Source organism: Hylobates moloch, unplaced genomic scaffold (assembly GCF_009828535.3).
Source record: "Hylobates moloch isolate HMO894 unplaced genomic scaffold, HMol_V3 SCAFFOLD_20, whole genome shotgun sequence".
Classification (NCBI taxonomy): Eukaryota; Metazoa; Chordata; class Mammalia; order Primates; family Hylobatidae; genus Hylobates; species Hylobates moloch.
In genome coordinates this window covers 28,229,184-28,254,161 of record NW_026652295.1, presented here as the reverse complement: position 1 = coordinate 28,254,161, position 24,978 = coordinate 28,229,184, and the positions used below count along the sequence as shown (strand labels likewise).

The window sequence follows — 24,978 nt, the reverse complement described above, 5'->3', positions numbered from 1 at the left end:
GGGACAGAAGTGAGGTTGAAGGTAGGGTGCTTGAGGAGAAGAGAGCACAAGGATTATCAGGAGCTTGGCGAGAGAACTTAAAATCCTTTTTGATTGTTACTTTCTCGTGGTTCTCAGCCTTCAGTGTACATAAGAATCACCAGAGGAGTTTGTTAAAAATACAGATTCTAGCTCCTTGGTCAGGGATGAATCCCAAGTATTTAGCTGTATTTTTACTAATAGACATCCTGTCTTGGTGGATTCCTGAGCTGTAAGCTAACCCCAGAATGCCTATGGAAGAGCAGCAGGGTACAGGAAAATAATTAGGTATTTAGGGTCCTGGAGGCAGGAAGAGAAGTAGAGGATCAGATCTGGTAGAGGGTCAGACTTGGGACAGAGAGATCATTGGTTATGGGGAGTGGAGTGTGAAGAAAATGACAGGGAGAGATGGGTGCAGGCTTTATGATAGGGGATCACAGGAGATAGGGGAGGCCTGGCTGTGAGCTCAAACTCATCCACCATGACAGGTGATTCCCTGGAGGTGGTGGGGAGCAGACGCGGGACCTGGGAGAAGGGAACTGGAGGATAACATATCAGAGGCATCAAGCGGGGTGGGATGGGAAGGCAGAAGAACCAGAATGTGTCAACTGGAATGAGTCGGTTTCCTGCCTGCAAATCCAGATCCTTGCAAGAGCAAAGAGAGGGAGGAGAACTAAGGAAGTCTATTGGGGAGGGGGAGAGAATCACGTGGTGGAGAGAATCTGCAGTGATGAATAGTGTGTGGAAGAGGGAAAGGGTTGCAAGAAAAGGTAGATAAGAAATCAGGAAACAAAATGGGGGGCATGCCTTGCCCTGTTCATATGTATCTTATATGTTCTCCTATGTCCTTGTTGTTCCTATTAACCCTGTCTTTAGAGGAGAAGTGGATGGGCACTGAGGGGCTGTGGGAGAAGCTGGGAGCAGGATCTGGAGTAATAGATGTGGGGAGAGTGCAGGAAGGTGGGTCCTGAGAATGGTAAAGATTTACAAAGTTGCCCTAGTGGGAGGCATAAAGAGAAAACCTTCCAATGTTGAGCACTGCCCTTGGCCAGGGTGAGGGTAGGGTGGGCAACAGAGAATTCTCAGTGAGTGCTGGTTCTTCAGATTCCAACAGCTTCCCCTGGCTCCCCCTTCTCCAACTTCCCACCGTGTCCCAAATGTCAGGCCTCAGTGGGAGGTAAGCAGGCTCCAGAGTGCTTTCTTTATTTCCTTTCTACTTATCCTCCCCTCCCAGCAACATTTCACCCTCCTTAGTCCCCTGAGCCCCCTATCTGTGTCCCCTCTGCCCTGGCTCCCCACTGGCTGCCATTTCAACTTCACATGCATTGGGGTTCCAGCAGCTTCTGAAATGTCATATATCAGTGGGAGGGGAACAGGCAGTGGGAGACCCAAGGCTGGCTCTTCCTCCCCCATTTCCCCTCCTCCCAAGCTTCCTTTCTTCTCCAGCTTTCTGCTTGTTTACTTTCCCTAGCTCCAAGCCTCTCTTTAAGGCACCTCTCAAATTGTCTGGTTTCTTGAGGGTTCCATTCTATTCATTCTCTCTGTCCTTTCCTCATCCTACATTCTTCCCCACTTCCACCCCCCAGTGTCTTTTTTTCTAATGGACCTGTCAAATGTCAGCGCCCAGCAGGAGGGATGGATCACTGAGCGGGACCCCCTACTGGTCTTGTTCCTGTTCTCTCTTTACTTATCACTAGCTCTGAAAAGAGAAGAGGGAGGAAACAAATGGAAGGTGGGGAGAAGGGGTTTGCAGAGGTGAGGAAGGAATTTTCATAATATGGCTTTGAGCAAGCTGTCTGGGGACATGGAAGGAGTTTACCATATTCCTACTGACTCTTCTTCCACCCACTGGTGTTTGGAGCATAGAAACATGGGGTAAAGGGCCTGGTGACAGAGGGAAGGGGGATGTCTGAGGGTGAGCTGAAAGGAGGTAAGGTGGTATGTTCATTAATACCAAAGGAGGGGTGTGCAAGAGAGGTGATGGGTAAGGCTCCAGATGGAAGACAGAGAAGGAAGTTTAAAGAAAGAGGAGAAAAAAGGCACTTGACAGGAAGAGATGCTGGAAAGGAGAAGAAAATGGTAATCAATGATGAAAGGAGTAATTGAGAAAGGAACTAATTTGTTCGAGAAAGATAAGAGTAGGAATTGCAGACAGGGGAGGGGCCCCAGGAGAGCTTGCCCTCGTCTCCTCTCTTGTCTTTCAGTGTGATCCAGGCCAAGCCACCAAGTACCTGTATGAGCTACTCTACAACGACCCTATCAAGATCATCCTTATGCCTGGCTGCAGCTCTGTCTCCACGCTGGTGGCTGAGGCTGCTAGGATGTGGAACCTCATTGTGGTAAGCAGGGCTATGGGGGTCAGAAGATGGGGTCATTCCCTTTTGAGCTCTACTGGAGGGACGATGGCGATTGCAGGTTTGTATTGAAAAGGAGTGTGGAGGACCTGCTACTAAGATTCAGAGTCCTCTGCAGACCTGAGCTAGGCAGCCTCCCAGCAACAGTGGCCTGACAGTGCTGCAGCTGACCTCCTTCTTCAGAAGGAATTGAAATTAGATCAGTGAAAGAGCATCCTGGTTGTGAGGGGTGTGTGGGCCTTTGAGAATCTCTTTTCCGTAGGCAGACCAGAGGTGGGGAGGTTTGGAGAGAGTAAGGAAGAGAAACCCAAAGGCAGGAAGAGGGTTAAAGGAACTCTTGACCACTCTTGGTGTCTTCAGTGAACAGACCCTGTTGCACTCACTCTCCCTGCCCCACAGCTTTCCTATGGCTCCAGCTCACCAGCCCTGTCAAACCGGCAGCGTTTCCCCACTTTCTTCCGAACGCACCCATCAGCCACACTCCACAACCCTACCCGTGTGAAACTCTTTGAAAAGTGGGGCTGGAAGAAGATTGCTACCATCCAGCAGACCACTGAGGTCTTCACTTCGGTGAGGAGGGGTTGGGCAAGGGGTAAAGGGACATAAGCTCAAATTCCAGCGCCAGGAGATGTGACGTGAGATTCACTTTTAGGGGCAAGAGCTTGATTCTTCATTAAAAGAGAATGCATTCGCTGGCCGGGCGCGGTGGCTCACGCTTGTAATCCCAGCACTTTGGGAGGCCGAGGCGGGCAGATCACGAGGTCAGGAGATCGAGACCACGGTGAAACCCCGTCTCTACTAAAAATACAAAAAAATTAGCCGGGCGTGGTGGCGGGCGCCTGTAGTCCCAGCTACTCGGAGAGGCTGAGGCAGGAGAATGGCGTGAACCCGGGAGGCGGAGCTTGCAGTGAGCCGAGATTGCGCCACTGCACTCCAGCCTGGGCGACAGAGCGAGACTCCATCTCAAAAAAAAAAAAAAAAAAAAGAGAACGCATTCCATGTGGGTTAAGTGCCGTTCTTTCTGTAGCCAGGGGAAAGAATGAGTTGAGTTTTTGGGATTCTCTCTGTCTTTATGATTTTATGATTTTTTCCCCTGTTTGATGCCCTGTTCCCTAGATATATAGACCCAGAATGACTCAGTTCTGTTAAAGTAGGTTCAATCCAAAGTGGGGGCAAGAGATGGGAGGGAAGATGAGATAGGAATCCAGGAAGGCAGCAGATTCCAGAGGCTTTCAAGGGGGATGGTGGGTGGGTGCGAATGGGAACAGAGGGGATGGAGCCAGTGGATTACAGAGGAGAGAGGGAGAGGAGAGAGAGAGAGAGAGAGGAATGGGGGAGAGGAGAGAGAGGGGCAGAAAGACAGCTGCATGGATCTGGTAGTTGGTACTAAGAGAGAGAAGCCGACAGACAAGGAGAGGTTGAGGGGGAGGAGGGAGATTTGGGGAGGTAGAGAGGAAATACAGGCTCTACATCTGAAGAAGGCAGTCTGCTCCCTCCCTTTTATTCTGTTCTTTGGGTCTTCTATCCACTGTGTTCAGTGGCCCTTTAATCCTCCCCCACTTTCACTCTGATTCAGACCATTCTTCTCTGATCCTTTTTCTGTCTGCCCATTTGCCTCTTGAGGTTGACATTATGCTGTCTGTCCCAGTCCTTGCCTTGTCTTTCCCTGGTTCCTCTCTTTCTTTCCCCCATCTTTGCCTTCAGTGGTAGGAGTGGGTGAATGGAGTGGCTTCCCCCACACAGAGCCTCAGCAGGGGCTCACCATTCACCTTCCCACTTGGAAGCCACATCCTAAGACCAGATGCCTTCCCGAACTCCTCACTTCAGGGACAGAAGCTGTTGAAGGAAGGTTCAGAATGGCTGCTTCTTTGCTCTATCTGAGTATTGCTCTGAAATCCCCAGTTAACCTCTCTGGTCTTTATTCCCTCATGCACCCTGTGTTTTCCAACTTGTTTTTCATTCCCACCCAAGACTCTGGACGACCTGGAGGAACGAGTGAAGGAGGCTGGAATTGAGATTACTTTCCGCCAGAGTTTCTTCTCAGATCCAGCTGTGCCCGTCAAAAACCTGAAGGTCAGATGGCTGGGAGTGGTGGGCTCTGTTTACAGAGGGACCAAGCTAGAGGACAGTGACTGGTTGGAGAGGAAAGCCAGGCGGGGGCAGGTTTTGATTCTCTGAGGCAATAGCATCTCCTGGGGAAGTTTAGCTCCATCTTCCATTTGATGTTTATTCATTATACGTTGAGCGTTACCCTGCACTAAGCACTTTGGGATGGGAAATCAAAGCTGTGAAGATGTCTGGCTTAGCCCCTCAGGCATTCCCGGGCATCCCTCAGGAGCTGTTTCTCTCTGTTCTGTAGCGCCAGGATGCCCGAATCATCGTGGGACTTTTCTATGAGACTGAAGCCCGGAAAGTTTTTTGTGAGGTGGAGTTGGATCTGAAGAGGGTGGGGCACTGGGTGGGAGTTTCCCTTGGTTTTCTTGTGGGGCCTCCTCTCTGCATCTGTGCCTGAGTTGATAGCATATGATCTGAGGTGACGATTCATAGGATGTCTCTGTCTGTTGGCTCTGACTGCATCCCTTGTCTGCACACACATGATACTTTCTTCAGATCTCATTTTTCTACTGCTTTGTGTTTCCTGAGAAGCCCATGAATTCCATCTGTCCTGACTGGCTGGAAAAGGCCACTCAGAAATACAGGGGCTGGGGAGAAACTTAGAAGGAAGAATTGTCAGCCTTTCCTACTATCCCCAAGACTTGTAGATTTCTCTTTTTAGTTCTACTGCTCTTCCCTGATTCCCAAGAGGCTAAATAGTGTCAAGTGAGATAAGACAAAAACAAACAAATGAGCAAACGAAAACTCAGCCATCCTCCTCTGTATTCAGGTGTACAAGGAGCGTCTCTTTGGGAAGAAGTACGTCTGGTTCCTCATTGGGTGGTATGCTGACAATTGGTTCAAGATCTACGACCCTTCTATCAACTGCACAGTGGATGAGATGACTGAGGCGGTGGAGGGCCACATCACAACTGAGATTGTCATGCTGAATCCTGCCAACACCCGCAGCATTTCCAACATGGTGAGAGTGTGGGGACTTGCAGGCTGGCACCTGGGAGGGTGGAGGGGACTGAGGGGGCCTTGCAGGGGAAAGGGTGGCAGGGATAGGGTGCGGAATTTGGATATAAAGGAGAAGAGAGGGCTGTGCCCACCCTGAACTTGTCTGCCTTATGTTTCCTGTGGATCCTACCTTTACTCTGACTTCCTTGGGTAGGAGAGAGAGAGAAAAAAAAAAACGATAGAGTTGTATGTTCAGTAGGTTCCTGATGAGTGGAAGGGCTGTTACCATGGAGACGAGGAGCAGTTGGTGAGAAGTCAGGAGGAACTGGCGTTAATGATAATATGGATGCTTGTATACGCAAGCACACCTTTACAGGAGCACTGTGTCTGGGCAGAATTGCATTTTATTTTCTTGGTGACTTATGTTAGTATTTTAGAGTTGCTTAATATTCACTCATGATTGATATGCAATTAGCTTGGATCCTGTTGCTTTTTTTAATGATTCTTTTTTTAGAATTTTATGTGGAGAAGGGGCTTTTGAAATCATTTAGCCCCAGACAGCTGGTTAATAACAGACTTGGAGCGAGGAGGCGCATTCTCTGATTTGGGAGGGCTGGGGCAGCCCTGCAGCTGAGGGGCAGAAGTGAGTGTGGGTGTGGGCGTAAGGGAAGAGGCTTCTTTGTTGCTCAGCACTACACTGTAAAGAGTACAGGAATTTTGGGTAAGCTCGATACAGCCACCTGTGTGTCTGCTTATTACGCCAAGTGTGTACCTGCTTTGGAGAGCATGTTAGGGGTGAGTTAATTGTTGTAAAGCCCCAAAATAGCTTGATTAAAAAAGTTTTTCTAACAGTGGCATTTATGTGACACTTAGATTCATGATTTCAGGGATCCTAACAGCAAAACACTGATGTGGACTTGTCTACATTTTGTAGACCAGGAAAATGAGACTCAGAGTGGTTTAATAACTTGTCCCAGGTCATGCATCTACTCAGCAGTCCAGCTGGAATTGAATCCTAGTTAAATCTGACTCCAAATTGCTCTGCCTCATCACTTCCCATGGAAAACCATGAAGCCTGACTAAAAAGTTTGTACTTTTATCTGCTAACACTGTTTAGCTACTGGCAGTTGCTGAGCAAAGGAGAAATAAGATTTAGGAAGTTGACTCTGGTGGTGCGTTGTGATGAAAGATCTGCTGCCACATGGACTCTGATGATACACACTGTTTTGGGACATTCTAAATGGACTCTATGTTTTAAGGTATGTTAGTTGAAAAATACAATGAAAAAATTTTGGAAGATCACTTTCCTGTAGAGTACCCAAGAGGTGAGTCATCCGTAAAACCTGGGAAAGTATTGGAACTGGCTACCAAAGCCGGAAAGACTTGTTGGTGCCCTGAGCCCAGGACTTGCCAATCGTTCCTTCTGTCTTATAGCAGGGAGCTAGAGGAGGCTGACAGAAAACAGGGATTTGGCTGGGTCCAGTGGCTCACACCTGTAATCCCCAGCACCTTGGGAGGCCAAGGCAGAGGATCACTGGAACCCAGGAATTCAAGACCAGCCTGGGCAATATAGTGAGACCCCCAGCTCTAAACAAAAAGAGAGAGAGAGAGAACAGAGAATTGGTTAGGGACATAGAGGGACACCTGAGCATTGGGGCGGGAAGACTTGGAAGATCCCTTTCTGACTTTGTCTCTAGAGAAAGATGGTTCCTGCTTTTGAGGCCATAGGGCTTCCAGTGGGACCAGCCTAAAATGCCAGTGGGGAAGCCAATATTTTCTGAAGAGGATAGAGCAGTCTTAACAACAGGTTAGGGGTGAAAGAGATTACAGATGAATCAAACAGCATGAATAGAAGTGGATCAAAGCAAGGGTTGGACCTAGGGGGCCGGAGCCATGGAGACTTAGAAAAGAAGCAGAGTTGCTTTTATTCCCTAAGGATGGCCTTATGTTTAGATCAATAGTTCTCAGACTTTAACGTCCATCAGAACCACCTGGAAAGGTAGTTAGTTCACAGGTTATCAGGCCCTTCCCCTGGAAATTCTGATTCAGTAGATCTGGGCTAGGGCCTGAGAATTGACATTTCTAGCAAGTTCCTGGGGATGCAGATGCTACTGGTCTGGGGATCACACCTCAAGAACTATTAGGGTAGTGGTTTTCAACTACTACCCTACACTTTCAGACGCTACGCTATCTGGAGGCATTTTTGGTTGTTACAGTTGGGGGTGGGGATGGGGAGGGATACGTGCTCCTGATGTCTAATGTGTAGAAGCCAAAGATGATTCTAAGTATCCTACAAAGCACAGCCTCCGACAACAAAGAATTATCTTGCTCAGAATGTTAATAGTGCAGAGACCGAGAAACCCTAGTTTAGAGAAAACATCTTCAGGGGCCATATGTGGAAATGGAGAGTGGGTTAGAGTGGTTTTAGAGAAATGTAGCTGTGGGCTAGAGGGGAATGTGGGAGGTGGCATCCTGGAGATAAGATTGTGAGGAAATCCTGATTGGGGTAGAGATCCCATCAGACCAAGGACCAATACAAACTAAAAAGCTACCTCAAGATATACATCTTAGCCCACTGTCAAGCATCCATTCTTGAGAGCCAGACAAGGCTGTTAAAAAAATTAGGTATAAATTTGCACTTGGTTGATTCACTAATTGCTATGGGTTGAGGGGTCTTTATTGTTCAGATTTCCTTAAGCTGCAGAGTTTCCGTTTGACAATCTGTAGCTGTATCTTCACTGACTCGAGCGGGAAGCATTCTACTCTTCTTTACTCTTGGGGTGGCAGGAGCAGTGGTGCCCCCAGTGGTTAGGCATGTTAGTGGTAGTGACCTGGCATGAGCACAGGGTCTGACGACCTGAGCAGGGGACCGCATCATGCTGAGCAGATTAATCCCTTTCCATCCGGGGGATTTTTTTGATGCCATATTTACCTTGAACTGAAGATTGGATAGACCAATCTTTCAATTTGAAGCCAAAGGACTACTCAAAGTATTAGCCTAGCTGCTATTTGTGCAGGTGCTCTTAGAGAGAGGCAGTCTCATGTACAGAGACTGTGTAGGGTGGCTGGTAAGAGTATGGATTAACTCTGCTACTTACTAATAGTATAACTTTTTTTTTTTTTTTTTTTTTTTGAGACGGAGTCTCGCTCTGTCACCCAGGCTGGAGTGCAGTGGCGCAATCTCGGCTCACTGCAAGCTCCGCCTCCCGGGTTCACGCCATTCTCCTGCCTCAGCCTCTCTGAGTAGCTGGGACTACAGGCGCCCGCCACCACGCCCGGCTAATTTTTTTTGTATTTTTAGTAGAGACGGGGTTTCACCGTGGTCTCGATCTCCTGACCTCGTGATCCGCCCGCCTCGGCCTCCCAAAGTGCTGGGATTACAAGCGTGAGCCACCGCGCCCGGCCTAGTATAACTTTTTTTAGGCAAGTTATATAACTTTTCTGTGCCTCAGTTTTCTTATCTCTAAAATGGGGATAATAACACCTCATTGGATTGTTTGAGGATTAAATAAGGTGATATAATTTCCTCAGGAAAATGCTCAGTACGTACTAAGGACTGTGTATACATGTTAGCCATCATCATCATTAGAATCATCATCATCATCCTGTGTAAGGAGGGATCGATATCAATGAAACATTTCAACAAAAGAGTTAAGAGGACTCAGTGATTTGAAAGGGTCTAATGTGATTCCAAGGCTTTAGTCTCATTTACTGGGAACTGTTTGGGAGTAAGGAAAAATTGAGCTTCATCTTGGATATTTTGATTTTGAGATTATTCATCATACATTTATAAATGCCTCAGAGTCCGTTAGAAATATGGACTTGAGGCTGGGCGCAGTGGCTCATGCCTATAATCCCAGCACTTTGGGAAGCTGAGGCAGGTGGATCACAAGGTCAGGAGTTCAAGACCAGCCTGGCTAACATGGTGAAACCCCGTCTCTGCTAAAAATACACAAATCAGCTGGGTGTGGTGTCACGTGCCTGTAATCCCAGCTACTCGGGAGGCTGAGACATAAGAATCGCTTGAACCCAGGAGGCAGAGGTTGCAGTGAGCCAAGATCGCACTACTGCACTCCAGCCTGGCAACAGAGCAAGACTCCATCTCAAAAAAAAAAAAAAAAGAAAGAAAGAAAAGAAATATGGACTTGAAATATTGGGCTGAAATTATAGATCCGAGTATCAATAACAAAGATGAGGTTGAGAGTCAAGGAAATTCACGCAGAGAAAAATGTAACTTACTTCATACCCAGCATTTTTATACATGTTCTAATTTCATTTCATACTATTTTAGATAGTATTATTCTCATTTTAAAGCTGAATAACCAACTAGTGAGGTTTAATAACTTGTTTGAGATTTCATAGCAGGTAAAATGATTAGAATATGAATTCATCCATTTATCTATCCAACAGACTTTTTTTTTTTTTCACCTGTTACCAGATGGTCTCTACTCTGACCCTGATCCCCCCACCTCGGCCTCCAAATTCTGGGATTACAGGCTGACCACCCCCTTTTTTTTTTTGAGATAGAGTATCCCTCTGTTGCCCAGGCAGGAATGCAGTGGTGCAATTGCTGCAGCCTTGACCTCCTGGGCTCAAGCATCCACCCACCTCAGCCCCTTCCAAGTAAGCTGGGATCACAGACGTATGCCACCAAGTCTGGCTAATTTTTTTTTTTTTTTTTTTTCTCGAGATAGAGTCTTGCTCTGTTGCCTAGGCTGGAGCACAATGGTGTGATCTCGGCTCACTGCAAAACCTCTGCCTCCTGGGTTCAAGTGATTCTCCTGCCTCAGCCTTCTGCATAGCTGGGATTACAGGTGCGTGCCACCATGCCCAGATAAGTTTTTGTATTTTTAGTGGACATGGGGTTTCACCATGTTGGTCAGGTTGGTCTCGAACACCTAACCTCGTGATTCACCCTCCTTGGCCTCCCGAAGTGCTTGGGATTACAGGCGTGAGCCACTGCGCCCAGCCAAGTCCGGCTAATTTTTTTTTTTTTCTGAGATGGAGTCTCGCTCTGTTGCCCAGGCTGGAGTGCAATGGCATGATCTCGGCTCACTGCAACCTCCGCCTCCCGGGTTCAAGTGATTCTCCTGCCTCAGCCTCCTGAGTAGCTGGGATTATGGGAGCCCACCATCACACCCAGCTAATTTTTGTATTTTTTTTTTTTGAGACGGAGTTTCACTCTTGTTGCCCAGGCTTGAGTGCAATGGCGCGATCTTGGCTCACAGCAACCTCCGCCTCCCAGGTTCAAGCCATTCTCCTGCCTCAGCCTCTGGAGTAGCTGGGATTACAGGCATGCGCCACCACGCCTGGCTAATTTTGTATTTTTAGTAGAGACAGGGTTTCTCCATGTTGGTCAGGCTGGTCTTGAACTCCGGACCTCAGGTGATCCACCCGCCTCAGCCTCCCAAAGTGGTGGGATTACAGGCGTGAGCCACCGTGCCCGGCTAATTTTTGTATTTTTCGTAGAGACAGGGTTTCACCATGTTGGCCAGGCTGGTCTTGAACTCCTGACCTCATGATCTGCCCGCCTTGACCTCCCAAAGTCCTGAGATTACAGATGTTAGCCTCCGTGCCCGGGCCAAGTCTGGCTAATTTTTAAAAAAATTTTGTAGAGTTGGGTCCTCTCTGTTTTGCCCAGTCTTATCTCAAACTCCTGGGCTCAAGGAATCCTCCTGCCTTGGCCTCTGAAAATGAAAATGTTGGGACTACAGGTGTGAGCCCCCTGTGCCAGGCTGCCTTTTTTTTTTTTTTCTTTTTTTTAAGGCAGAGTCTCACTCCATTGCCCAGGTTGAAGTGCAGTGGCGTGATCTCCGCTCACTGCAACCTCTGCCTCTTGAGTTCAAGCAATTCTCCTACCTCAGCTTCCCAAGTAGCTGGGATTACGGGAGCCCACCAACACACCCAGCTGATTTTTGTATTTTTAATAGAGGCGGGGTTACACCAGGTTGGCCAGGCTGTCTGGAATTCCTGACCTCAGGTGATCCACCCTCCTTGGCCTCCCAAAGAGCTGGAATTACAAGCATGAGCCACCGTGCCCAGCCTGACTTGTTTTTTATAAAGCCTTTTTTTTTTTTTTTTTTTTTTTTGAGGTGGAGTCTTGCTTTGTCTCCCAGGCTGGAGTGTAGTGGTGTCATCTCAGCTCACTGTAACCTCCACCTCCTGGGTTGAAGTGATTCTCTCGCCTCAGCCCTCAGCCTCCCGAGTAGTAGGGACTGCAAGTGCACGCCACCATGCCCAGCTAGTTTTTTGTATTTTAGTAGAGACGGGGTTTCACCATGTTGCCCAGATGGTCTTTAACTCCCGAGCTCAGGCAGTCTGCCTACCTCGGCCTCCCAAAGTGCTAGGATTAAAGGTGTGAGCCACTGTGCCTGGCCATTGTTTTTTTTTTTTTTTTTTTTTTTTTTTTTGAGCAGTTTTAGTTTCCCAGCAGGATTGAGATGAAGGTACAGAAACTTCCCATATACTCCCCACATGCATAGCCTTCTACATTATCGACATCCTCCGCCAGAGTGGTACATTTGTTACAACTGATGAACCTACATTGATACATCATAATCACCCAAAGTCCATAGTTTACATTAGAGTTCACCCTTGGTGTTATATTTTCTATGGGTTTGGATAAATGTATAATGACACGTATCTACTATTAAATACTTTACAGAGTATTTTCACTGGCCCAATCCAATGGACATTTATTGTTACTTCATTATGGTTGGGCACAGTGCTAGATGCTGATGATTAAGAGAGGGCATGGGATTTGGTCTTGTCCTCAAGGGTAGAACCCAGGCCCATTGCATCTTCAAAGCCCAGGCTCCTTCAAAGCCCAATGTAGTAGCGACTGCTGTACATTGCCTATGCCATTTGCATATCTCACTTCTCTATCTCTCTAGAAAGTTGGAGAGAAAAGTGAGCAAGGCATGAGGAACAAAGTTATTTATTTATTCTTCATTCATCTATTTATTCTTTCATTACAGTGTGTGTTAAAACATTCCAAACCCAAACAATTATTTGTATGGTCCCCTGTGTATTACTTGTGGTTTCCCAAGAAGTAGTTGCTAAGCTTTTCCTTGTATGGTTTCTGTGAGGTAAGGAAGGAATGATGTGATTTTCTCCAATATGTAGAACGCAGTTTCAAGAGGTTAAGTAATTTACCTACAGTTATTTAGCCAAACAAGGTTATTGCAAGGTATATGAAGTCAGGTCTCTTGACCCAGTTCATGAGAGAGTTAAAGGAACTATCATTCTTTTTAGCTTTCATGGAAAAAGAAGGTTGAGTGTTGGGAGGGGTGTGGGTAGGATTGAGTAATGGACTTCAAAAACATGAAGGATATTTCTGTAGTTTTCAGTCTTCTGAAAGCCCTCTAAGAGGCAGTGAACTGAAAGCACACAAGAGTGGCAAGAAGTTAGCACGCTGAAGAAAAATCCTCCTGGCTGGCAAGCAGAGTGAGAAGACTGCTATCACCTTTTCTAAAATCTTTTGGAATTGTAGGAGCTGTTAGATCCTGGGTTAACTCTATGAAGAAAGTCAGAAGGATCAGAGAACATCAATGTCACAGCTCTTCATCCATGTCTCCTCCTTTACTCTGCCCTACCTTCCATCTTTTGCCACTCATTATCCAGAGTGTTTATTTGTCAAACTTCTCTGTTTGCAGTTCTGAGCTAGCAACTGTACACACTAAGACCATCGGACACAGCTAATACCTACTCTAGTCTAGTAGCTTCCGATCTAAGGCAGACACATGGGTATAGTTAAAGATTTTGAATGTACATGTGTCCAATCTGACAACGGTAACACAAACCATCCATTCAAGTAGAAGTGTTTGAGTCAGAATTGGATTGCACCCCTTCCCCCGCACCCACACACATTTCAGTTCTTTCCTCATGATTTTTTCCTCCCAAGACATCCCAGGAATTTGTGGAGAAACTAACCAAGCGACTGAAAAGACACCCGGAGGAGACAGGAGGCTTCCAGGAGGCACCACTGGCCTATGATGCCATCTGGGCCTTGGCACTGGCCCTGAACAAGACATCTGGAGGAGGCGGCCGTTCCGGCGTGCGCCTGGAGGACTTCAACTACAACAACCAGACCATTACCGACCAAATCTACCGGGCAATGAACTCCTCGTCCTTTGAGGGTGTCTCTGTGAGTTACAACTTCCTTCATACTCCCCTGTCTTCCCAATCTTGAGAGAGACTCTCAAGAGGCACCTTCTACAAACATGCATTCTCTGTTTTTCTCAGTTACTTCTTTGCAATAATCAGTCTCCAACCAGAGAAGTAGGGATCTTCAAATTAGAAGAAGCCATCAAAGACTAGAGGGAAAAAAATGATGTATTCCATTTTTTAAACCCCTCCCCTCATTTCTTTTCAAACTAGTCCAAATATTCATGAGTCAGATGAGAACTGTAGGATTTTGAAAGACAAAACAGTCTGAAAGGTCATCTTCTTATTCTTTTTAAAATGAAAAGATTAGTTTCCAGAGAGATTTGCTGACTTGCTTAGGCCACACAACCAGAAGCCTGCTGGTGTTCTGTCTGGGGATTTTTTCCCATTCAAATCTCATGAGTGAAGCTCCTTCTCCAAAGAATAATGTTTCTAAAATCTAGGGTATGGGCATCTGGGGTATGTCCTATATGCAGGCAAATGCCATAAATAGCATTCATTCAGAGGCTCAATTACATCAAAAACAGAAGGATTTAAAGAGTCCCTGATGTTCTCTTTCACTCCTGCTTTTGTCTCCTTTGCCTTCCTCCACATGTTCCTTCCCTCAGGGCCATGTGGTGTTTGATGCCAGCGGCTCTCGGATGGCATGGACGCTTATCGAGCAGCTTCAGGGTGAGTACAGGGGCAGGAGGGGACCGGACATGGGGGCTAGGCTGGGGCTGGGCTGGGATGCCACCTGGGGAAGAATGTCAGAGACATCACAAGATTGCCCTGGCACCTCCCCACTTCTGCCCTTCTCTTTTAACTCTGTTCATCAAGCTTGTAAATAATAATAAGAAGAAGCTTAGCTACAAGAAGATTGATGTCTTTGAGTTGCACTGGTTTTGCTCTTGAAGAGGTATGCAGGCTGGGTGTGGTGGCTCACCCCTGTAATCCCAGCACTTTTGGGAGGCCAAGGCAGGCAGGGCATGATCATGGTTAGGAGTTTGAGACCAGCCTGACCAACATGGTGAAACCCTGTCTCTACCAAAAATACAAAAGGCCAACATGGTGAAACCCTGTCTCTACTAAAAATATAAAGATTAGCTGAGCACGGTGGTACACACCTGTAGTCCCAGCTACTTGGGAGGCTGAGGCAGGAGAATCACTTGAACCCAGGAGGCAGAGGTCGCAGTGAGCCGAGATCACGCCACTGCACTCCAGCCTGGGTGATAGAGTGAGACTCTGTCTCAAAGAAAAAAGAAAAAAGGCATGCAAATTAAAAACAGTTACTCGCTTTCCCAGTGGCTTCCGTTAATTTCAGGAATTTCCCCTTGAGTGGCTTGGGTTGAGAAGTTGATGACCTGTCAGTTAGACTCAAGAAAGCTGAATCTAGGAGAACCGCTATTTTTTTTTAAGGGAATCTGCCAAATTTCCTTGCTGTGTAAAGCTTCAATGTGTATAGCTTGGCTTCTATAGATTGTATTTTCTTGAAACTTAGCACACAGGTATTTGCAGAACTTCTAGGAGTTAATTTTTCTGCTCCACTCGGCTCTCAGTCTTTTATGGCATGGCAAGAGAGCTATTTCTTGGCCTCCTGTGAAAAGTTTCTTTCTTCCTTTCTCCCCACCTCCACATCCTCTCAGCTCCTCTTTGTATCCAGGACAAGAGGAAATGGACTTCAGCCATGGTGAAAGGAGTGTGAGTTGGCTTTTGAAGGAAAAGTTATGGTAACGGAAACAGTTCTAGAACAGAGATCTTAGAAATGACCAAATTTTACTCAATGGCGCTTTAAGAGGCAGATATAACTTATCCAAGGAATTAAAACCCAAGCCAACGGAAGAGAATGTTCTAAAATTAAAATGAAAGCCACTGGGAAAATAGAGCCTGCCTATCAAGAGAGGAAGAATAAGCAGAAATATGTGTAAAGCTTTAGAAGCCAAAATCAAAGTGAGAGACATCTCGCCGAGAGAGGTGTGAGGAATGGAATAGGTGGCAGACATATTGTGGAGCCTCCTCACTGAAGACTTTTAAACATAGATAGTCTTATTTATCCGAGTTGCCTTGGGAACCACCTTATATTGCTTTTAAGTCATGTTGCTGATTCAAGCGACTCATAGGTCCTTCCAAGCATCCTTTAGGGCCTCAGGTGAAAATAAAATCAGATACAACCATGCAAAGCTCTAGGGAAGTGGGAAGTTGAAAATGCCTAGGATCAGCTCTTTGGCTCCCTGTGGTCACTCCTTTTATTGTCGTCTGCCTAGGTGGCAGCTACAAGAAGATTGGCTACTATGACAGCACCAAGGATGATCTTTCCTGGTCCAAAACAGATAAGTGGATTGGTGAGTGGATCTTGTTTGTATTTTCCTTCAGCCCCTCTGGACAGTCAAGGGAAAAAGTCATGCCTTTGAGTGAGGATGGAATGGTGGAGACTGTTAGGTTGTAATGTGGCTGGCAGCTGGGCCAGGAGAAAGGGTTAAGTGAGAGTGAATACAACCCCTAAGGCGTGGGTAGGGGAGACTGGTGTATTTGGAGAGGGAATAGGCGGTGGTTAGCACTATTTTTAATAATACATTGCTGGGGTAACTGGGGATTAGAGGCAGGGGGTGGGCAGAGGGCGGGAAATGGAAACTCCATTTGGGTTTCCCAGATGTCCTGGTGTCTTGATATATTTGAACCAGCTACTTCAAGCCCAGAGCTGTCTCTTTGTCTATCAGGAAAACGGTTGCTTAAACTATGGAGGAGGAGGGAAAACCTCATGTAATTGTCATCTGCCAAAATATGCTTTTTATTTTTATATGTATTTTTTAAAATTTTCCTATTTTTATGTAAGTTAGAGGTAGACGTGCAGTTGTGTTACATGAATATATTGCATAGTGGTGAAGTCCGGGCATTTAATGCGCCTGTCACCTGAATAGTGTACCTTGTACCTAGTAGGTAGTATTACATCCCTCAAAATATACTTTTTAAAGAGAGAAAGCAAGTAGTTATTCTTTGTGTACTTGGCCTAAATGATAGGACGTAGGAGAGAAACTGAAGGTGGACAAAAGGAAGGACCTACTGATAAAAGAAAGGCTCCTTGAGAATGAAGGGGAGGCCCAGCCATTGAAGAAGGCTGCCATCTGCCCTGCCCAGCAGAAATCTAGTCATTCCCAGCACTGCTGGAGTTTTGCCCTTTTTTTTTTTTTTTTTTACAATTTGAATTTAGGACAGTGTTCTGGATTGCTATAAATGCTGCATGGCCTAAATTATTCTTTAAAAAAAAAACTAAGCAAATTGAAATTAGTTTTTTTTGGTGAACTCTGACAAATTTGAACTTCCCCCTAATAATAACTGGAAAATATATTTGGGGATATCACCCTGCCAGGATTAAAATTTCAGATTAGCTTTCCATTTTTTGTTTGTCTCAAGATTAGGTGTCCACACTAGATACTTCAAGGCCTTTTTAGCTTTATGATTCCATAATTGTCATTTGAAACTTTGATTTGGGTTATAAGAGACCTTATAACGTTTTTAAATTATCCCCTTCTTTCTCCTCCCATTTTCCTTTGCTGTAAGAAAGACAGAAAAACTTAAAGAACAAACAAAAACAAAGACTACAACTTTGGTGACATGCCTCAGCATTTCCCAACCTATGGATAGACCATTCACTCCATCTTCTCATCTCATTTCTGGTTGCTTCCTAACGGCCCCAGTGGCACTGAGCATTCTGCCTGCAGTAACCTCTGTTCAGTACAGTTAGGGCCTCATGTCCCCAGCCAATGACTGAATGTCCATCAGCAATCTAGTTCTTTGCCCTTTTCTCCTATCCCGTCTTCATTCCTTTGTCCTCCTTCCCTTCTCTTTTCCCTTCCCCTCTTCCTCCCCTGTGCCATGCAGGAGGGTCCCCCCCAGCTGACCAGACCTTGGTCATCAAGACATTCCGCTTCTTGTCACAGAAACTCTTTATCTCCGTCTCGGTTCTCTCCAGCCTGGGCATTGTCCTAGCTGTTGTCTGTCTGTCCTTTAACATCTACAACTCACATGTCCGGTAAGTTTCTCTTCTGACATTTTCCTTGTCTGCCTCTCTGAGATACTGATCGTGTTCCTGGACAGGATGAGAATGAAACCTGTGTAACTCCCATGGCCATGTATCATGGAGTTTTTCTTTTTTTTTTTTTTTTTGAGACGGAGTCTTGCTCTGTCGCCCAGGCTGGAGTGCAGTGGCGCAGTTTCGGCTCACTGCAAGCTCCGCCTCCCGGGTTCACGCCATTCTCCTGCCTCAGCCTCTCCGAGTAGCTGGGACTACAGGCGCCCGCCACTACGCCCGGCTAATTTTTTTGTATTTTTAGTAGAGACGGGGTTTCACTGTGGTCTCGATCTCCTGACCTCGTGATCTGCCCGCCTCGGCCTCCCAAAGTGCTGGGATTACAAGCGTGAGCCACCGCGCCCGGCTCATGGAGTTTTTCATTCTGACTTGTTGAGAATGAAAACAGGGAAACCAGATATAACCCCCACTCCTACTCCAAAGTAGCTAACTGGAAGAAAAAAGAAAAGAAGAGAAAAAAACAACCTTTGGGGCCAGGTCTCACAGTCTTGGACTCTACATAAATAGCCCATATTCTGGTGGGGTTCTGTGCTTGGGAAGCCCTCTGCAACTCCATCTTCAGCCCCATGACTGCATTGCTTTGCCTCTCAAGGCTCCACTGTCTTCTCCAATCCTGTCTTCCTTTAGCCCCTGGCCCTGAAATTAGGGCCATGCCATTGCATGGTATTTAGAGAGCTCAGCCTCCCTGGAGAAGAGGGGTAATTCTCTCTCCCTGTCACCCTCTCCACCTCTGCCCTAGTTATATCCAGAACTCACAGCCCAACCTGAACAACCTGACTGCTGTGGGCTGCTCACTGGCTTTAGCTGCTGTCTTCCCCCTGGGGCTGGATGGTTACCACATTGGGAGGAACCAGTTCCCTTTCGTCTGCCAGGTGAGGAGGTGGTGGGCACATTCCTTACAGGATGTGGCTCTCCCACCCGTCTCAGGAACGCCTTCCATGATTTATGATTCTGTGCCCTTTCTCCTCAGCTTTCCCTGACTCTTGTCCCTGTTCTTTCCTTCTAGCATCACCCCTCTGGTCTCTGTTTGGCTCTGTCCCTTCTTTCTGTGCCTGCAGGGCATTTTCATTCTGTAGTTTACTTGTTAGTTCCAAGGTTGCCATGGCAGGCCTTGCAGAGAAGAGGAGGGAGCCATTGAAGGCAAAGGAAGGGGATCTGCTCAAAGGTCTCCTGAACAATGGTGGCTTGTCTGTGGTATGGGGGCTGAGAATCAGAACTGTGGACTTTCCTTGGGAGCCTTTGTTGGGTTTGGAAGGATAGAAGCAGAGATCGAAACACAGCAGAGAGTTGGGGGGAAGGGACCACTGCCACACAGGGAGGAGGGGCTCTGGGACTGTTGGTACATGGAAGGTTCTAGTGCCGTGGGCAGAGGCCAGCTTCAACAGTGATAGTTGAGTGGTTCTCTGTTCCACTGGTGGAAACACCCACTCTTTCTCCTAATCTGCCTGCCTGTCCTTGCTCTCTCTGTTTCCTCTGCTCTGTGCTGTCCTGATCATACATCTGTGCACATGGCATTTCCATGCACATGCACATGCAGTTCATCAGGAATCCTCTGTTCCCAGTGAGGCCAGAGTGCAGCTGGAGAAGCAGACAATTAGCTGTAGTGCAATAGGAGAGGTTCCAGAGTAGGGATCTGCACAAAGTGCTTTGGGGGCAAAGAAGGGAACACAGCTCACTGCTGGCGTGATTGGGTGGACCTCACTGAAGAGGTGGCATTTGAATACTGAAGGACAAATAGGATTTTATCAGCTAGAGAAATAGAGGAAGGCTACTTCAGGGGCATAGGGAGCATCATGTGGCTAGAAAATACATGAAAGAAAGTAGATGAAGAGAAAGTGAGTAGTTCAGCATGGCTGGAGCGTGGGATAGGTGTGGGGCTGGGAGATGAGCCTAGCTGGACAGATGGGTGGGAGCATGTTGTGAAGGGTCTGTGTCACATCCAGAAGTGTTCAGGCTATAACTTATAGATACTGGGGAGTGGTTGGAGGTTTTTGTCCACTAAAGCCAGGAGGTTTTAGCAAGATCACCCTGGTGGTGTGGAAATAGAGGGTGGATGGGAGGAATTGTTCAAGGTGGGGAGACTGCCCTCCCCCTGCCGCTCTCCGTCCTGTTCACATTTTGCCACCCTCCCTGTGTCACCAGTGCTCCCTGCCCACACTCCTTTAGGGTTCTGCCTATCCTTACTGCAGTCCCGGCTACTACCCTACCCCGTTCTGCCTGTGCCCTCTCTTCCTTTCTAGGCCCGCCTCTGGCTCCTGGGCCTGGGCTTTAGTCTGGGCTACGGTTCCATGTTCACCAAGATTTGGTGGGTCCACACGGTCTTCACAAAGAAGGAAGAAAAGAAGGAGTGGAGGAAGGTGAGCTGCTGCCCAATCCTCAGCCCCCAGATCCTTGGCTCCTGGGGCACAGAGCATTTTCCCCTGGCATGCCTGTTCTCCCCACATATTTATCCAGACTCTGGAACCCTGGAAGCTGTATGCCACAGTGGGCCTGCTGGTGGGCATGGATGTCCTCACTCTCGCCATCTGGCAGATCGTGGACCCTTTGCACCAGACCATTGAGGTACCGCTGGAGAGGAGGTGCTATGGTCAGGAGAATGAGCAGGGCTCAATGGCCATCATGGCCCTGGGGCTGTGTGTGGTCTTGAGGGATGAAACAACTTGGAGAGAGTGCCTTCCTCGTATTGGAAGCTCTTCCTTTCCTTCCTAGAAGGAGCCCCTCATAGGCCTCCAGATTCAGCTGAAGAAAGGAAGGGGTGAGGATCTGGGAAGGGTGTGTAGAACTTCCAGGCATCAGGGAAAGTGGGGAACAAGCACCTCCAAGGGTTCAGGAAAACATTCTTAGGCCTAGAATGAGATTTGGCATCAGCATTGAGGGTCTCATAGGAAAACAGTTGGAAGCCAGAGACTGAGAAGCATTGAGGAGAGGAGGGGAGGCTGGCAACCATCTTTCTTGTGACCTTGTTTCTCCCCTAGACATTTGCCAAGGAGGAACCAAAGGAAGATATTGACGTCTCTATTCTGCCCCAGCTGGAGCATTGCAGCTCCAGGAAGATGAATACATGGCTTGGTTTGTGGGATGTGGACAAAGGAGGGCAGGGATGCACAAAGGCAGGAGGGAAGGCAGGGACAGAGGGCTTGGAGAGAGAGGGGTCTTTGGAAGAGGAGATAGAGAGCTTGTCAACCCAGTTTGAACACCCAACTCTTTGTTATTGCACTAATCCTTTCTGAGAATAGGAGAGAGTTGCTCTTTTGCTATGAGGAGCTTAGGGCCCAAAGCACAGATGAAGAACTTGTGTTCAGCAGAGCAACAAGTGGGGGTAACCTCACCTCCAGACTTGACATTATCTTTTAGATCCCCCTTGGCCTTATTAACATTGTTTGATTCATGGTCACAAATTGCAAACCTACCCTTTGCCTGGAAAGCCACCTTCCCACCTGTAGGGTAAGGGTGAGGCATGTGTGGCCCAGACTGGCCTATTTCTAGATATTCAACAAGCCCTTGCCTGACTGACCGCAGCTTGCCACCATTGCTTTCCTGTGTGAATCCCAGGAAAAAGTGATGTGGTCTGGGCAAGTTGGGTGGACACAGGGGATGGGGGACACAGGGTGAGGTTTGCTAGGTCAGAGGGGTTGGATTGGAGAGGAGGGCCCCCTTTCCATTGCAGAGTAGGTGAAGGGCAGAGAGGGGATGGGGATTGAGTGAGGAGCATTGTGGTCCTTGTTGCTCAAGTGACTCTCTCCTGCCATTCTAGGCATTTTCTATGGTTACAAGGGGCTGCTGCTGCTGTTGGGAATCTTCCTTGCTTATGAGACCAAGAGTGTGTCCACTGAGAAGATCAATGATCACCGGGCTGTGGGCATGGCTATCTACAACGTGGCAGTGAGCACTGACCCCATGGCATTGACCCTGTAGGCTGACCACTGCAGCCCAGATGTGGCGGACTAGGAAGAATCAATGCTAGATCTGGCATCGGTTGCTTAGAAGTCTTAAAAAGTTTGTTAATTCTATAGGTTTATAAAGCACTTTACAGTTTACAAAGCTCACTACAGACATTGTATCATTTATCTTGCAACTACCCAATGAAGTAGATATTAGTATCCCCACTTTATAGGTGAGGAAACAGAAACACAGAGAAGTTAAATTGCTTGTCTGTGGTTAATGGGCTGGACTCTATTGACATTTCCTGCCAGGGACCCACTCTGGAGGACCTGGAATGTGTGCATAGAGATCTTGGGAGTTCCTGCCTTGAGGGGAGGGTTAACCAAGAGTGAAAACTGGTTTGGGACAATTTGAGATTTTTCTCAGTCTATATTTGAGGATGATCCTGAATTTGGATCCTTTTCAATGGGAAAGTTCACCTGGAAACTGTCTGCATAGACTCCCTCCCATGGGAAGTAAACTCTGGATCTTGTCTGAGCCTGCAGACCTGAGAAGACTCCCTCAATGTTTCTTTCCCTCTAGGTCCTGTGCCTCATCACTGCTCCTGTCACCATGATTCTGTCCAGCCAGCAGGATGCAGCCTTTGCCTTTGCCTCCCTTGCCATAGTTTTCTCCTCCTATATCACTCTTGTTGTGCTCTTTGTGCCCAAGGTGAGGATCTGGCTTTTCTCCCACCCTCTTTGTTCCCATGTTGCCTCCATCCCTCCTTCCTGTAGTACTGAGTTCCTCTGCCCTTCCGTTCACCCTCCTCTCACTCCTCCCCTTGTTTTGGGCCCAACTCTTATCAGCATTCCTTCCATCTCCAACCTTCCATCAGCCAATCACTAGTACAGTCCTTGCTGGGCCACCCCACGCCCAAACATTTGCCCCCAGATGCGCAGGCTGATCACCCGAGGGGAATGGCAGTCGGAGGCACAGGACACCATGAAGACAGGGTCATCGACCAACAACAACGAGGAGGAGAAGTCCCGGCTGTTGGAGAAGGAGAACCGCGAACTGGAAAAGATCATTGCTGAGGTGCGGGGGTGGGTGTCAGGGTAGAGCGTTGGAGTGGCGGGGTCCAGAAGGCTTGTGTCTTAGCTCGGGTTGTCTGAAGCCAAGCCTGAAATACAGGGTCAGATGTTCTTGGTTCATGGAGGGAGGGTCCTAGGAGACAACCTGTAAGGAGTGAATGGAGCAGCATAGGGGAGGGGAAAGGGCTGAGCAAGATTCTATCTCAGGCAAAATCCAGTGTTGGCCTGGCAGGTGGAGGGGCTCTGGAGTGGGAGCTATGTGGTTGACTCAGCCTCCTTAAGGCAAGAGGATGGCTGTTGGCTGTAGGTGACAACTGGAGAGAGGCAGCTGTGAGCCTCTAGTAGTCAACACTCACAGCAGCTGGGTGTTGCATGCAGCCCTAGCATAAAGGACCTGGGCAGGCATTCACTGTGCCCTAGGCTGTCATTAGGGGCTGGTGCAATGCCAAAGAGAGGGATGTTCCAACTGGGTTGACACATCTCTCTGATTTATTGGAAGCTCTGTACACTGACTTTTCTCTCCTTTCCCACTTTTTCCTTTTGTTTTTAAATTCTCTCTTATTTCCCTGATTGCATTTTTTCTGTTGGTATCCCCATTATGTTCTCCGGCTTTTCTTGTTCTGTTTTGATTTCTCCTTTTAATTTATTCTGTCCACTTACCCTATGTCCTCCCCCTACATTTTTCTGTGCCCTTCCTCTCTTTCCCTGTGCCCTTCCTCTCTTTCCCTCCTCCCCACCCTTCCATCACCTCCTCTTCTCCTACTATCCCAATTGTGCTTCTTCCTCCAGAAAGAGGAGCGTGTCTCTGAACTGCGCCATCAACTCCAGTCTCGGCAGCAGCTCCGCTCCCGGCGCCACCCACCGACACCCCCAGACCCCTCTGGGGGCCTGCCCAGGGGACCCCCTGAGCCCCCCGACCGGCTTAGCTGTGATGGGAGTCGAGTGCATTTGCTTTATAAGTGAGGGTAGGGTGAGGGAGGACAGGCCAGTAGGGGGAGGGAAAGGGAGAGGGGAAGGGCAGGGGACTCAGGAAGCAGGGGGTCCCCATCCCCAGCTGGGAAGAACGTGCTATCCAATCTCATCTCTTGTAAATACATGTCCCCCTGTGAGTCCTGGGCTGATTTGGGTCTCTCATACCTCTGGGAAACAGACCTTTTTCTCTCTTACTGCTTCATGTAATTTTGTATCACCTCTTCACAATTTAGTTCGTACCTGGCTTGAAGCTGCTCACTGCTCACGCGCTGCCTCCTCAGCAGCCTCACTGCATCTTTCTCTTCCCATGCAACACCCTCTTCCAGTTACCATGGCAACCCCTGCAGCTCCTCTGCCTTTGTGCTCTGTTCCTGTCCAGCAGGGGTCTCCCCACAAGTGCTCTTTCCACCCCAAAGGGGCCTCTCCTTTTCTCCACTGTCATAATCTCTTTCCATCTTACTTGCCCTTCCATACTTTCTCACATTTGGCCCCGCCTGAATTTTGCTTCCTTTGGGGGCTCATTCTTTTCGCCAAGGCTCACATGCTCCTTGCCTCTGCTTTGTGCACTCATGCTCAGCATACATGCATCCTCCCCTCTCCTGCGTGTGCCCACTGAACATGCTCATGTGTACACACGCTTTTCCCATGTGCTTTCTTCATGTTCAGTCACAGGTGCTCTTGGGCGCCCTGCATTCACAGCTATGTGTGCCCCTCTCATGGTCATGGGTCTGCCCTTGAGCGTGTTTGGGTAGGCATGTGCAATTTGTCTAGCATGCTGAGTCATGTCTTTCCTATTTGCACACGTCCATGTTTATCCATGTACTTTCCCTGTGTAACCTCCATGTACCTTGTGTACCTTCTTCCCTTAAATCATGGTATTCTTCTGACAGAGCCATATGTACCCTACCCTGCACATTGTTAAGCACTTTTCCCCAATTCATGTTTGGTGGGGCCGTCCACACCCTCTCCTCATCGCAGAATCTCCATTTCTGCCCAGACTCCCCCCATCTCCATTGCATTCATGTACCACCCTCAGTCTACACTCAACAATCATCTTCTCCCAAGACTGCTCCCTTTTGTTTTGTGTTTTTTTGAGGGGAATTAAGGAAAAATAAGTGGGGGCAGGTTTGGAGACCTGCTTCCAGTGGATAGTTGATGAGAATCCTGACCAAAGGAAGGCACCCTTGACTGTTGGGATAGACAGATGGACCTATGGGGTGGGAGGTGGTGTCCCTTTCACACTGTGGTGTCTCTTGGGGAAGGATCTCCCCGAATCTCAATAAACCAGTGAACAGTGTGACTCGGCACCTTGCACTCTTCCTGTGAACAGAATTGGCTTCAATCCAAGAAGGGAGGCTCAGAGGACTCCAAGTTCATGAAAAGGCATTGAAGC

The 24,978-nt window shown here is 47.8% G+C and overlaps 1 protein-coding gene across 2 annotated transcripts in view; it reads left to right on the top strand.

Annotated features, from left to right (window-relative positions):
- The window catches only part of GABBR1 (gamma-aminobutyric acid type B receptor subunit 1), a 31,806-nt gene extending 6,924 nt beyond the window's left edge, over window positions 1-24,882 (top strand). For both annotated transcript variants that reach the window (XM_032141800.2, XM_032141798.2), the window contains 17 exons: window positions 2,223-2,357; window positions 2,772-2,942; window positions 4,344-4,445; window positions 4,732-4,797; window positions 5,257-5,448; window positions 13,330-13,572; window positions 14,201-14,264; window positions 15,836-15,913; window positions 17,451-17,601; window positions 18,398-18,530; window positions 19,899-20,015; window positions 20,113-20,220; window positions 20,634-20,727; window positions 21,413-21,540; window positions 22,123-22,251; window positions 22,474-22,617; window positions 23,403-24,882. In XM_032141800.2, coding sequence (XP_031997691.1) covers window positions 2,223-2,357; window positions 2,772-2,942; window positions 4,344-4,445; window positions 4,732-4,797; window positions 5,257-5,448; window positions 13,330-13,572; window positions 14,201-14,264; window positions 15,836-15,913; window positions 17,451-17,601; window positions 18,398-18,530; window positions 19,899-20,015; window positions 20,113-20,220; window positions 20,634-20,727; window positions 21,413-21,540; window positions 22,123-22,251; window positions 22,474-22,617; window positions 23,403-23,576 — 2,229 coding nt within the window. In that variant the 3' untranslated portion in view covers window positions 23,577-24,882. The remainder of the gene's footprint in view (window positions 1-2,222; window positions 2,358-2,771; window positions 2,943-4,343; window positions 4,446-4,731; window positions 4,798-5,256; window positions 5,449-13,329; window positions 13,573-14,200; window positions 14,265-15,835; window positions 15,914-17,450; window positions 17,602-18,397; window positions 18,531-19,898; window positions 20,016-20,112; window positions 20,221-20,633; window positions 20,728-21,412; window positions 21,541-22,122; window positions 22,252-22,473; window positions 22,618-23,402) is intronic.
- Window positions 24,883-24,978: the final 96 nt, after the last annotated feature.